General features: G+C 34.7%; 1 protein-coding gene across 4 annotated transcripts in view; it reads right to left on the reverse strand.

Annotated features, from left to right (window-relative positions):
* The window catches only part of LOC129775591 (elongation of very long chain fatty acids protein AAEL008004), a 108309-nt gene that overhangs the window by 21156 nt on the left and 71440 nt on the right, over positions 1 to 15713 (reverse strand). For 3 of the 4 annotated variants that reach the window (XM_055780497.1, XM_055780506.1, XM_055780515.1), the window contains one exon: positions 7887 to 8211. In XM_055780497.1, the coding sequence (XP_055636472.1) occupies positions 7887 to 8211 (325 nt within the window). The remainder of the gene's footprint in view (positions 1 to 7886; positions 8212 to 15713) is intronic. The other variant, XM_055780524.1, reaches the window with a different exon arrangement.

Consider the following 15713-nt stretch of genomic DNA (forward strand, 5'->3'; position numbering starts at 1 on the left):
AATTGTGTCTAAAAATACTCTGATATTGTCGAGTTTTGGTATTGAAAGTATTATTGAAAAGTAAGTATTAAAATTTTGTAGTAAATAATAATGTTAAAGGGTAGATTAAAAGATTACTCAATGAACAGTTCTGCGATTGGACACATGAAGGTGCGCTTAGTAGGAAAACGTGAATTTGATAACGAAAAATAAATTTTGGGCGGGACGAAGTTTGCCGGGTCAGCTAATTTAAAATAAAAAGCTCTTTATCAATCTCTTCTTCTAAATGCAGCCATTCTCGAGATATTTGAAAAAACATTTCTAATTTATTGTCTGTTTCAATTTAATTTTTTTTTTGTTTAATTTATATATTTATTTTTAAATATTTTTTAATTAAAATAGAAGTCATATAAAAAATAAAAAAAAAATGAGTACAAGATGGTAAAATTATTTTTGACGAACTTTGTGGAACATCGATTTTTTATGAATTGTCGAAACTTGGAATTGTGTATGTTAACAATCATTTTCAGGCACAAATTATGTATTCTGATGTGATTTAAAACAAAAAACAAACTCCTTCTAAAATCAGCCATTCAGCCAAGATATTTAACAAAATATTTCTAATTCATTGTATTTTTTATAGTAGATAGGCTCTTTTAATATGTTTGTCGTGTTATACCGCCATGTTCATGAAATTTGATGAATTTGCCTCTAATTCTCAATAACTTTTTCAAATGCATAATTATGGTAAAAATATATGAGTTACGTTGAAAAAAATTTGAAGACATGTGGATTACTACATAACGTAGCGATAATGTTTTTCAACGTAACTCCTAAACATATAGTTTTACCATAATGATGTATTTGGAAAAATTGTTGAAAATAATAAGCAAATTCATAACATTTCATTAACATGGCGTTATAACGCGACAAACATATTAAAAGAGCCTATTTACTGTAAAAAAGACAATAAATTATAAATATTTTTGACGTAGAACTATGTCTTTCATTAAGGGTGCCAAATCAGAAAACAAGTCACGTTTTTATGAAATAATGTTAACGTTAATAACTATTTTTGCCGCGAACGGATTTTGGTGATTTACATAGTAAACGAATCGGAAATTCCCTAAGATTTGTTTAATATGCTATACATTAGAATCTCCTGGTTTGTAAATGGTGAAAATACATGAAAACTTTAGGCGTTTCCATTTTCCCATACATTCGTTCTGCCCATTTGTGTGCTTTCCCGAACAGAGCTGTCAATAACGAGCAACTTATCGACGAGCAGCGAAGGGGAAATCGTAGGATTTAAAGTCTCCGTGAACAAAGGAAAAGAAGAACAATGGAGGGGAATACTTGCCTAGAATATAAACAGTGGATCTCGCTGAGGCAAACTTTCATTCGGCATCGGACTGTTGAGTAATCCAGTTCACTTTGCTTTCGCTGCGCTTCGATCTAAGATTGGACCCCACCAGTGGTAATCCAACTTGGATATCGTCGTGTGGTTTTTTCAGTTCGTTTTTGGCGTTATTCGTATCGTGTGTTTTTCTTTCCGCGTCATAAATTGGACGCTTCGCGTAGTGTGTGATGGGCAAGAAGAAAAGGAAGGCTGGCTCGAGCACTGCAAAAAGCGAACGCATTGCCAGGGGCAATCAATTCGAGGCAAGCGTCATCTAGTGAAGCACGCGATGTTGGTGCAGTGGAGAGCGCTCGCACTGAACCGAGCCTTCGCGAGTGTGACAACGCATCGAACAACAGCGAAGTAGGCGACTTCGGCGCGTCGGTCGAAAATGTCAACGTCTTTACCCAGGCAGCAACCAAAATCAAGCTCCCCCCGCTGGTGGTGAAGGCGGTCGCTCTTGACAAACTCATCAGCGAATTCGCATCGATGGGTGTTACAGCAGAGTACAAACTGTGTGGCATGATTCAGTATTTTTCCAAGCAGTTAACATTGTTTGTTTTTCGTCATCATAAGGGCTTCGTTGGTGCCTTTGACATTGCATGAATGTATTAATCTGACGTTATGGCGAAGCAGGCATTAAGGATGTGCGCCAAAAAATCATTTGGGGAATACCAAGCATGTTATAAGTTATTTGGGCTCGCGTGCCAGTCCTAAAACTGCCTTCAACTAGGATCGCACTAATCTTGATCATAATAAAGCAATGCTACTGTTTTCGAGGTTGTTGATATTAACAAAAAGAGTTTATTTCGCTTGTTTAGACACCAAGAAAGTAAATGTCGTTCTGGAAAGTTGTATGTGATTAGGTTTCGCTTGCCAGTAGAAAAACTTCCTCCACTAAGGGTGGCAGCTGCGCTTATCTCGAGTATGAGAAAGTAATGCAACTTTTTTGGAGGCCAGTAATATAAACAGAATAGTTTCTTTTGAGAATAACGCAAAATGATGAGAAGTGTTTATATTCCTAGTAGTTTCAAGCCACCAATATATGGCTCTGTATGCGTGCTATGGCGAACGCTTGTTTCGCGCTTGGTTTACGTTGTACGAACGATGCCTAGAGGTGCAATTCCACTGAGGCAATACTAAATAACATGTAGCATGATATTTGATACTTGCATGTGTTGTCATTGTTGTTGTTTCCTCACGGTGCCAAAGATATATTGATGTGATTATAAGATGTGGAATAATGGTGCTGGTGCAACATGTATATAATCGACTGTAGCCGAGTCTATGTCAATTGCGAAAAAGGCCACCGGAATAGCGTTCGATGTAAATTTCCAATGCATTGACATGAAATTAATTGCGACATATGATCAGCTAGCGTTCTGCGAGGGCAAGAATGAATCATCAGTCAATTATCGTCAACTGATTCTACAATGAAAAAAACATTTCAGAGATTATTCTACTAAGCAGTTGTTTCTAAAATTTCACAGCACTATAGAATAATATCCAAAGGTATAAACAAGCGAGTAGTTCTACGTCAACAATGCGGTCGTATCTTGGACACAACCTCCTATAATTTTTTTTAAATATCTCGAGAATGGCCGCATTTGGAAGTAGATTGATTTGAAGCATTTTCGTTTTAAATCACATTAGAATTCATAATTTGTGGCTAAAATTGATTGTTAACGTACAAAAATTCGAAGTTTCAAAAATTCATAAAAAATTTGATGTTCCACAAGTTCGTCAAAAATAGTTTTACCATCTTGTACCCATTTTTTAAATTTTATTCCATTTTATATGAAAACAATTTAAAAAAAATAAAAATATGTATTTTAGATATTGTAAATTAAATTTTTTTGTGAATAATTTTTCTCAGTGTGTATTTTCTCAACGTTTGAACTGCAATACTCTATAACTCTTTCTAAGAGACTATTTCGGCAGGACTCATAGTTTTTGAGATATAAACTATCAAAGATTTCTCTTACTAAAATCGATACGCCCTTTTCAAAAGTTACACTTGAGTCAAAAAAATCACAAATGCTGTGGAAAACTCATATTTCCTCCAACTCAAATGGAATACAAACTTTCGTTCGAATCAAAAAAACAAGTTTTTAAAATCGACATTTTTAGTTCGATTTCATTTGGATTTGGTTTATATACAGATTTCATTGCACTAATGAAATCTGTATATTAACAGGTGCCTACTCGGGAATCCATTTCAGGAACGCCGTTTGATGTTTGCTGAAACGGACATGGTTTTCTGAGGAGCGTCGAACGACAATGAAGTGTCTTTGTCAAGGCATTTGGAGAAAAAGTTTGAATTGGGTTGTCCCCAAGGGTTCATCTCAGGGCTAGAGACGAATGAGCTGCAAACGTTGAAAGTCTCTCTAATTCAACAAGAAAAAGAAGAGAAAGAAATCCATTTAGTTCTGATTGCGAATCAGTTCATTCGTCTCCTAGTTCCATTTCTTTTCTGACGCCGGACCGAACGGAACCGCATGTTTTGGTTAAAACGGCAGTTCTATTATCGAATGCTCACGAATGCTGCTATCGACCGATGATTCCAACTGTCGGGGGTTGGAGAGGGAGTATTTTTTGCCCTGGATATTTCCAAGGAGGAATCGATTCCTCCTTTGAGCGTTAATAATTACTTTCCGGCTAAACGAAGTGGTATAATAATCACTTTATTCGAAAGATGAATTGTCTAACAGCTACACTGGTGGACATAAGTATTCGTCATGAATTAATTTATCGCATTTGTATTACATACACAAATAGTCTGTGATATAAACTCAACTGTGCAGGTGCAGTAAATTCTGTGAAGTGTACTCAGTAGAAGCAGTAGAAGTTTTCAATGATTTACCCTGCTTTAATAAATTTCAGGAAAGAAAAAGGCCGAGTTCCACATTTTTAATTGGACAGAAGTATTCGTCACGTTGAAAAAAATGTTAATTCATCGATCCCTAAAGATCTGGAAACACTGTAAATGAATGAAACTGACACATTTAATCACTTTTGTATATTTTTAATAAAAATCGGCTGCGTTCGTATAATTTTTTTTCCGTGGTAACAAAATGGGCTGGAATGGTAAGGAAACTACGATGGAGAAAAGGAAAATTGTTTTGAATTTGTTCAAAATGAATAACACAGTTTCCGAAATAGCTAGGAGTGTTGGTAGGCCAAGAACAACGGTACAGGATATTATCAATCGTTATAAGAACAGCGATAACTTCGACAAAAAACCTAGGACGGGAAGTCCTTGCAAGTTAACGGATAGAGAAAAGCGAAAAATAATACAAATTATTGAGAAAGAACTGAAAACATCTTCGTCAAAAGTGCGAGGAGAGCTGCTGGAGTTCAGTGGGCAAGATGTTCTTTCCAGAACGGTGCGCACAGTGTTGAATAATGCCCAATATAAAGCCCGTGTTTGTCGTAAAAAGCCTCTTATTAGCGAGGTTAATCAGGCTAAAAGGTTGAACTTTGCGAAAGATTACCAAAATCACCCGATTAGTTTCTGGAACAATGTGTTGTTTTCCGATGAGGGCAAATTCAATGTTTACAAATCAGATGGAAGAGTATTGGTATGGCGAAAACCGGATACTGAGCTGCAGAAGAAAAATGTTCAAGCTACCGTGAAAAAGGAGGTGCATCAGTCATGATCTGGGGCTGTATGGCAGCATCCGTTGTCGGGGAATTGGTATATGTAGATGGTATCATGATAAAGGAGCAATATTCAAATATTTTGAAAGAAAATATGAAGAAAAGTGCTGAAAAGTTGGGTATAGAGAGCAATTTCTACTTCTAACAAGACAACGACCCTAAACATACTGCGGAAGCGGTATGCCTCTGGCTGCTATATAATACACCCTATCAGCACAAAACGCAACCCCAATCACCGGATATGAATCCCATAGAGCATTTGTGGGATGTTCTAGATCGACGTGTACGTGAACATCATGTAACATCACAAAAGCAGCTGAAAGATATTTTTCGTGAAGAATGGTATAAGATCGAGCCTAAAGTATGCGAGAAGCTGGTACACTCAATGACAAATCGATTGGAAGAGGTCATTGCACAGAAAGGATTAAACACAAGATATTAAATGTCTAGATAATTTGTTCAGAAATGTTTTTTTGGAGAAATGTTCCAAGTGCCGAATACTTTTGTCCAGCTGAATTTGAAGATAAAGTTATGATTTTTGTAAAATAAGTTGATTGTTTTCATTGTTTTGATTTCCCAATAAAGTAAATTTATAATAAGACTATATTGTTTCACTTGAATAACCTTCGGAAGTGGATTGGAATAATATCGCTTAGTAAAAAAACATTCGTGGTAGATTCATGCATATGCCGAATATTTATGTCCATCAGTGTACATGATTGTTCTTTATTGATTGTTAAGCCAACGGTAGTCCTACGTCCACTTTACGGTTATATCACAGATATAATCCATTTCTTCTTGATTTTTCTTTTCACTAAGTAAAACTCTTTTTCCAGTATACCATAAGTAAAACTTCAAAAGAATATAAACAATAAGATATCAAAAAAGAGAACAGTGTGTTTACTACAATTTATGGTATTTATGGTATGTACTTTATTTTGCCTATCTGTGTATGTTAGAGTATGACAGTTTACGTTATATTTTGTTTTAAATTCGAGGTAGCGGCGATGTTACAACTAGATCAATTTTCTAGCTGAAAGTCGAACCCACTTATGGTAATACATAACACTACATTAGTTTGGTTGAACTTTTAATGAGAACTACAAAACACAACCAATTTAACTAAATAAACCAACCAACAAAATTCTTCTCGTATACACAGAGTCACTATTTGGGTTGAAGCTTCGAAATACAATCCACTGCAAAACCAATGAACCTGAACGAGCCACGCATTGCATAGCAACACACGATTTTGTAAGGCCGAAGCAATAAAATTTTAAATCTGCGTGCTCTTCGTTGAGCGACAAAAACTCATCTTCATCTCATGCAAAATGAACCAGGGATACGAGCGTGATTGGCCCCGTAGGCTGGAGAACCAACAGAAGACACGAAAGAATTAGCGAGATATATAAGCCGACGTTCTATCGTTAGTTAATGTTTCTTGAATTCGAGGAATCAGGGAATGCAAATATGCAAACTAACGACCAGAGTCGGGAGAACATTTGAATTCCTGTGATGGTGCCGAATTCAAGAGAATCGACACAGGTGTTACCAATAAATTTGTCATTACTATCAGGGATGCTGCGAGTCCACCACCTTCAGACGAACTCCCGCTGCTGCACGGGGTTAATAAACCTGTAAATGAGGTGCTTTTTATAAATTTTCCGTTCGAATCAGTGCTTTCAATTTCATCGAACCCATCTTGCAAGCGTCCTCCATCGCTTTGTGTTGCATGTCTCGGCTTCATCGGAGTTCCATAAAGGGTCATTATTACATATTACTTAATACAGATCTTCCCACTTTCGCTTTCATCTTTATCCCACGATGCCTTCATTCATCTCATCAACGGAGCGTAATCTACGCAAAACGGACTCACATACACACGTGCGCGAAGAGAATGACACACAAACGAAAAGGGCAAAAGTAGAGAAAGGTCAGGTGAATCCACGACGTTTCTGATGCACCTTCACATAAATGGTTAATAATGAGGTCTCCATGGTACGGCTAGACAAGACAAGGAGGCCAGAGAGCGAGAGACGCCCTCCGGTCGCCGGTGTCGGCATTCCGCCGTTTGCCTCTCAAGACGCGCTGGAGCCGAAATTCGCACGAAGTGTTCGACTCGGTTGCCACTGGAGGGACGGGGAAAACCGGTTACGTTACCGGTTTTGTCGAAAGCAAAGGTGAAAATAACCCGAGACAAAGGTGCAATTTCCCATAGGAGGAGTTCAACCATTCACAATCAGATATTGATTCTGCTCCGCGATTAGCATAAAGCATTGAATCTGAGTTATGCTAATTAACGGGTGGCTCATCGCAAAAAAAACTGGTCCCTCGGATCCTCACCGAAAAACAAATATGTTCCGGGAAAAATATTGTCAACGATGGTAAAATTTGATCACATTTTCTAATTAGTTACAAATTTACACTCGCCCAACTGAAAACGTTGAATGAATCCAACCAGATTACTAGGTTAGTGTGGCTATAGTTTTGTTACTTATGCTAATCGACACACTGCCAATGGTAGTATGGTGTGTTTTCAGTGGGTTAACCCACTTCAACACTGAAAAGCACAAACATCACACATACGTGTGAGATCTCCATGAGTGTGTCCGTTCGCGGAACCGATACGTAATGCACGCGAATAACGGCCAGTGTCTGTTTACAACGGCAGATGTAAGATACTCGGCGTTTCCAGCCAATGGCCAGCGATTTCGGCTCGGATGAAGAAATGGCGGGACGAGGAGTACGCGCCGTTATTACCCAACGCTATTCTCCGGCTCGGGTTTGGGGAGAGATAAATCCATTCCTAGATGTGTTTGCTGGGGAAGAGGAAATTTCTTCGACTTACCCGGGGCGAATTTCATGCCCATCCAAACCGAGAACGGCATGCAGCCATGGTGAATAACGTGCAAGGTCGACACATGCTGATACTTCTTCCGCAAGATAAAGAATAGCGTGTCGAAGAACTCGGTGAACTTGGAGATGTAGTACCACCAGCACGTCCGCGCCATCTGCGAAAATGGTTTTGGAGGTGGATTAGTGGGTGGTACATGGTGAGGTTTCTGTTTACCCCGCTTTCGAGGGATACTCACCCGTAAGGCAAGGGGATTGTCGGAATAGTCTACCGGTTGACACCTAAAGCTATAGTGGCCCCACCATCCACTTTGTAAATACTGGAAATAGAATTAAAAAAGAAGAGGTTGGTTATTCGATAACAAGATTTTAAAACGAAAATATAGAAAACATTATCTTGTATTAAAATCGCAGAGAAAAAATCAACATGGACGAACATTGAACAAAATGTTGCGTTTTTGAGGTGTTCAATTACAAGGCCATAGGTCGAACACAGATAACATGTGGCTCCTTTAGTTTAATAGTTAGCGACACCCATATCATGCCAGGAATTCCGATTTCCGTTCGGGTCATGACATGTTCTCATCAAAGAAAGTCTTCCAACTTGCTCCTTGATCACGTGTACTCCTGCGTTAGCCGCTCAGAATACAATCAAGGCGTGTAATTTCAAAAATACGCAAGCAATACTAAGTTGAGAGAACGAAGTTCCGTTGAGAATGCTAGTGTCACATCAGATCACTCACTGACTTCATATTTTGTGGATGAGTTCATCGAACTTTTTGAAGAGTGGCTAAAACTGTTTTTCAAAAATTATTGAGTTTCATGCATATTTAGTCCCCGGATTTGTGATTCGTTCTCAGTCCAGAAGAATCATAAATTGCTATACATTCCAATATCTCGGTGTTTCTTAATTCCTAAATTATTAAATCTCATTCGCTGTTTTGGCTGGTTTCATTAATCATTTAATGTCCAAATTTTCAATTTGTCTGTTTTTCGAGTTCTAAAATTTTCATATTGTCAGATTTTCCTGTTTCCTGAGGTTCTCTAAATCTGAGTTTGTTCAGATATCTTTTATTTTGATATTTTCCAACTTCATCTCCTGATATTTGGATTCGTTTTTCTCAAAAACGTATTATTCTTAAACTCTCAAAAAATATATTTATAGTACTTACAATTGCCAACAAGTCATACATCGGAAGATGTGCACAACTTTTCCATGTTTCCTTGGAAAAAATTACAACAAATCCTAATTTTATTTAACGTCAAGATAGCGATATGGTCCATTTTACAAAGTTCTAGATCTCATTAAAATGTGAACTTTTGTCAAAGACAAAGATCTGGAATATATGGCATCTTTGTATGGAGACTCCTGAAAAAATAATGTTTTAGTCGTAACATTTTTATGTTAAATTCTCACGTTTGACATATTCCTGACATGCTTCTGAATATAAAAAAGCCATATATTCCGGTTGTTGTCTGAAAACTCTTTCCCTGTGAAAGTGCCAAACTTCCGATGTATGGGTGACTTGTTGGAAATTGTAAGTTCTATTCATATATGTTTTGGTCAGAATTTAAAAATAAGATATTTTTGAGAAAAAATATTTTTTATTTAAAAGAATTTTTTTTAATTTTTTCTGAAGATTTCAAGTATGCAACGTTGCTTAAATGATCAATGTCTTTACAGCCACAGCGGTCCACTGCAATCGAAGATGATGCAGCCAACGGTCAGTCGAGTTGGGATGAAATTCGTCAAATGTTTTCATTCAAAATGTATCATTCCAGAAAAAAACAGACACCTGAAAGAATTTATATTTATATACGTAGAAAATCCTAAATTCAGTGCATAAAAAACAATATATAAGAAAATCGGATTTATAAATTTATAAAATGAAAATATTTTGATTGTGTGATTCAAATTTTGTGATTCATAGGTTTTGTGATTTGATGCTTTCAAAATCATGTTTTTCTCTTATATTTTGCAGTTTTGCTATATTTTCTATATTATTATAGTTTTGCTATATTTTCAGTTTAATTATTCATTAATTATAAAATATTACAGGATTGAGGATTTTTGGATTTTTTAACTTTCCTGATTTTTTTTGCTCGCATGATTCCGGGAATTCAACATTTCAGGTGTAAACTCATATATAAAAAAAAGAAAAAATCTTTCTTACATAAAATAATACATGTATCCGAACACTTTCAGGAGTTAATAGAAGAGCATATATGATGAAAAAAAAATCATTCTTGGTATGACATAAAAAAATCCACTTGCGAAAATTTATTTTGCCGTGTTTTTTTCATCGATACACCCCTTGGTTTTACAGGTGATTGTTTACCTCTGACACAAACATACTTTTCGTAGCTGTTTAGTCAACTTTTCGTTCGTAGTGACGTGTTTTCGACGTAGAGGAAGCTTTCGAAAAAGCGGTGGAAAGCAAATATCAACACCGAAATTTGATCTAACCATAATTAGTAAAGAAAATCCACGAACGACCATTCAGATTATTACTGAATGGTTGGAATTGGACCTTTCTATGTTCAGCAACAACAACAACAAAAAAGACGAGTTCAGTTTGCGAGCCGCTGGAATTCTGGGAGCGCGTTATTTGGTCGGACGAGTGCAAGTTCGAGCTGTTTAACAAGAAAAGGCGACTCCGAGTATAGCGGAAGAGCGACGAGGGCCTCCAGGACTGGCATCTACAACCGATTATTAAGCACGATGGTGGAAACATCATGGTTTGAGGCTATTTCTCATGGATTGAGGGGGTCAACAGTATCATGAATGCCGATTTTAGAACCTGGAAGGATCCATGCTGAAAATGCGACTACATTTTCCAGCTAGGTAATGACTCGAAGCATACTGCGAAGAAACCAACAGTATTTTTCCGATCGGACCGGATCAAAACAATGGTGTGGCTATTTTTGACAACAAGGTGGACAAAACTGACGATACGGACAAGCCAAACTTTTTTGCTGCGTTGAAGAAGGCTCGGGACAAGCTGATCCCCAAAACCTCTGACTATTATTGACTATTAATTATTTGTTTTTATTTTTTTTAAAATAAACCATGAAATGGATTTGCCCATTTAGGATCAAAAGTTATTTCCTCCTCTAATTTTAAGTTCATTGGTGTATCTATATTTTATTATTCTAGGATTTTAGGAAATCTTTTTTTTCATGATTTAATCTATCCTCCTAGATTGGAACGCTTCGACATTTTGATTCATTTTAGTTCTAGATTGTTTGATTGGTTTTTGTTTTCCATATATATTATTCCAGGTTTCTAAGATTCCTGAGTTGTTATGTTCTTTTTTCATTTTTTATATCTTTGCAATTTTTAAATATTTTATTTTGTTTTTATTAAAGTTTAGTAAACAATTTATTAAATTATATTAGATATCTAATTTGATTTCATATGTTTTCTAGGTTCACAGGATTTCCAATTTTGATCAATTTCTCTTTTGAACTCCGTTTTTCGGATATTCTAAATTTTCAGATCTTGATAGAGTTCTTATATTTATTTTAGTTTCCAGTTTTTCAACTTCAGAAAAAAACAAACAGTTTGAGAAACTTAGGATGCAAGGAAGTTAAAGAATATCATATATTATTTATATAACACAAAATCAATTGCTCGAGTGATCAAAATACAAAAAAAAACGAAGAGAATAATCGAATAAAAAAATCAACAAATTTATTATTATAATTCATCGATTTCAAGGGTTTTCAAAGTGTTCAAACCATTTATTTTATTCATATACAGCCATTCCACGTCAAACCGATTTGTGGGTCTCAGATTTTCATGGAAAGTGTTAGATTTGTTCCTTATCGCAAAATATTAGACCCGTATTTTTAATTTTTTTAAATTTTATTAGGGTGCTCATTTCCATTTTAGGGTGATCCGAAAAATCAATTTTTTCGCCTTTTTCTCAAAAATGGCACTTAACTTACATATAAAATTGAAGCCAATGAGGTTTTTTGAAAAAAAGTATTACACTTGCGAAAAAAATGGATTCTAGCCGTATAGATCTAGTCTAGTTGAATAGGAATATTGAACGAAGACTGAAAACAAGTTAGATTTGAAAATCATAACTAAAAAAAAAGACAAGAGATTATCTTTAATTTTTGAATATGTTATGTAGAAAAACCAGTTTTCAAGAAAAAAAAACAAAAAAATATCGTGTCCTCTATCTTTAACCGAGAAAACCATGAAAAACTAACACAATCAATAATAATTACAAAAACGAAAATCCGAATTTGACGCCATTAAAAATTTTTCAAAGAAGACTAGATCATTGGTATAAATTTGATATGTCCATCATCTAAATCGGTCCAGTAGTTCAAAAGTTATGAATTTTTGTAGTGGAAAAAGAGGGAAAATTATCATTTTTTGAACCATCGGCTAATTTTGAAAATTCGTAACTTTAAAACGAAAAAAAATCACATCTCTGATTTTTGGACATGTTATGTAAAAAATCCGCAGTAGTTCAATAGTTATGAATTTTCGAAAAAAGTCATTTTTGAGAGAAAAAAAAAGATTTTTCGGACCACCCTAAAATGGAAATGGGCACCCTAATAAAAAATTAAAAAAAACGGGTCTAATATTTTGCAATAAAGATCAAAACTACCACTTTTCATGGAAATCTGACCACATGGCCACTAAATCTATTTGGCATGGAATGGCTGTATATATTTCTTTATTTGGACTAATTTGGACTAACAACGCTTGTCACTATGTAATTGTAGAACATAAGGAAATTTAATTTTCCGAATTTTCCCTTTTTCCTTCAGACATTTCCAAAAATTTTCAATTGTCATGTTTGATTGGAATATTTTTGGTTAAAATATGTGTAACATTTTTACGAGACCCCTTCCCCTCCTCTGGAATGGAGAGGTGTCATACCATCATAGAAACATTTCTTATACCAAAAAACCCTCACATCCCAAATTGTGCTTGATTAGTTCTCGAGTTATGCAGAAGTTTGTATTTCATTAGTATGACAGCCCCCTTAGAGTTACGCAGAAATTTGTGTTTCATTTCCATGGCAAAACCCTCCCCCCCTCCCTTTTTAGAAAGATGGGATGTTGAAACACCTTAGAAATGTTTGTTGCCCCCTAGAACCTCCACATACCAAATTTGGTTCCGTTTGCTTAATTAGTTCACGAATCATGCAGAAATGTATGCTTCATTTGTATGGCAGTCCCCCACCTCCCCTCAGAGAGGGGAGGGAGTGTCTAATCACCATAGAAACGTTTCTTGTTCCCTAAAACCTTCGCATGCCAAATTTGGTTTCATATTCTTGATTAATTCTCGAGCAATGCAGATATTTGTGTTTCATTTGTATGGCAGCCCCCCCTTAAAAAGGGGGGATGAGTGTCTAACCACCATAGAAATATTTATTGCACCCCAAAATCTCCATATACCTAATTTGGTTTCATTTGCTTGATTAATTCTCGAGCAATGCAGATATTTATGTTTTATTTGTATGGCAGTCCCCCCCCTCAGAGAGGGGGGAGGGGTCTCAAACTATCACGAAAACCTATATATATATATATATATATATATATATATATATATATATATATATATATATATATATATATATATATATAACTAATTTTAACTAATAAAATTTTTCAATTAACTTATAAAAAAAAATAATTAATTTAATAATACATTCATCATAATCAAACAAACAAATTAAACTAATAAAAACAACTTAGCTCAATTCTTTCCAAGTGTCAAAAATTTTTACACCCCCTAGATATAAAAATATTTTAACTAATAAAATTTTTCAATTAATTTATAAAAAAAAATAATTAATTTAATAATACATTCATCATAATCAAACAAACAAATTAAACTAATAAAAACAACTTAGCTCAATTCTTTCCAAGTGTCAAAAATTTTTACACCCCCTAAATATAAAAATATTTTAACTAATAAAATTTTTCAATTAATTTATAAAAAAAAATAATTAATTTAATAATACATTCATCATAATCAAACAAACAAATTAAACTAATAAAAACAACTTAGCTCAATTCTTTCCAAGTGTCAAAAATTTTTACACCCCCTAAATATAAAAATATTTTAACTAATAAAATTTTTCAATTAATTTATAGTGTGTGAATTCCGGTTACATATTCATACAACTGGTCATCATTATTTTAGAAAAGCTGATACTCAGAGACGGAAAAACTGAAAGTCTGCAATCTAAAATCTTGAGCAAAGAATTTTTTTCGATAATAAGAAGTTCGATAATAAAAAGAAAAACATAACATTCATTATTTGAAACCTCAATATAGAAAAAGAAAAGTTATATAAAGATAGTATTATGATATAAAGATACAATCGATGAATAAGGAAATCTATATATATATATATATATATATATATATATATATATATATATATATATATATATATATATATATATATATATATATATATATATATATATATATATATATATATATATATATATATATATATATATATAGATTTCCTTATTCATCGATTGTATCTTTATATCATAATACTATCTTTATATAACTTTTCTTTTTCTATATTGAGGTTTCAAATAATGAATGTTATGTTTTTCTTTTTATTATCGAACTTCTTATTATCGAAAAAAATTCTTTGCTCAAGATTTTAGATTGCAGACTTTCAGTTTTTCCGTCTCTGAGTATCAGCTTTTCTAAAATAATGATGACCAGTTGTATGAATATGTAACCGGAATTCACACACTAACAGTTATACATACTAATGTAAATGGCTGAAAGACTCGTTAGATCTTTATTATTTTTGTTTTTGACACATGTCAACAATATCCAATTCAATCTATCAGAAATCTCGAGCATGCAACAATATTTTTTTGTGTTAAAAATAATGAATTGCGTCCCTACGAACTACGGTCAGCGGACAGAATCGATTTTTTGCTAAAAACTCAAGGAAACCTCTTCTGATTTCCATAGAATTTCGGTGGAAACTTACGACGAGCGTGCTCTTGGCAAACCACAATGTTGTGTGTCTGCTCCAAAAAACAATGGTTATATCACAAAAGGCGGCACAAAGCGATTTTTCTTGATGACAATGCCCTAGTAAGACATAAACTATCCCAAGGGACTTATTCACCACACTTTTCTTTTCTAACATTTTTCAAACATCTAACACTAGATTGATTGGACAGGATTATGACTTAGGACTAGGATGGAGCGAGTGGGGTAGATTGGTTCGATGAGGAGGGAAGGAATCAAACAGTGATATCATTTCTTTTGATAAATTGGTAAAGAGGGAGCATTACAATTCACCACACTTGAGTCAGTCCAATATACATTTGTTTTCATTGATAGGATATGGCTGTTAAATGGCTGATTGTTGGTAGTTTTGGTAATTTTAGTAATTTTGTCAATTTTGGTGATTTTGGTAATTTTGGTAATTTTGGTAATTTCGGTAATTTAATAACTTTGGAATTGTGTAATTTTGTAATATTGCTCTGTTGAATTTTGTTGATAATCTAAGATCAATACAAGCCAAGGAACATCAATTTCGTTTTTACAACCACTACTTGAACAGCAATTACTATTCTACATTCTTCAACAAGACACGCATGCATCCTACCGCTAAAGCCACGAGCTGAGAACACCCATCACGCGACTCAATTTGGCACCATTAGGCCCAGTCAAGCGTTTAATTTGATTACTCGCCGCCAGCCCACTTGTGTATTGTAGCCAAACAAAGGGCTCGCGACGTCCCTTTAAACAACAGCCACCACTGCGCGACAATCTGGCGCTGAATTTTTTCTCCAATTACGCTCTA

The sequence above is a fragment of the Toxorhynchites rutilus genome, chromosome 1 (genome assembly GCF_029784135.1).
Source record: "Toxorhynchites rutilus septentrionalis strain SRP chromosome 1, ASM2978413v1, whole genome shotgun sequence".
Lineage (NCBI taxonomy): Eukaryota > Metazoa > Arthropoda > Insecta > Diptera > Culicidae > Toxorhynchites > Toxorhynchites rutilus.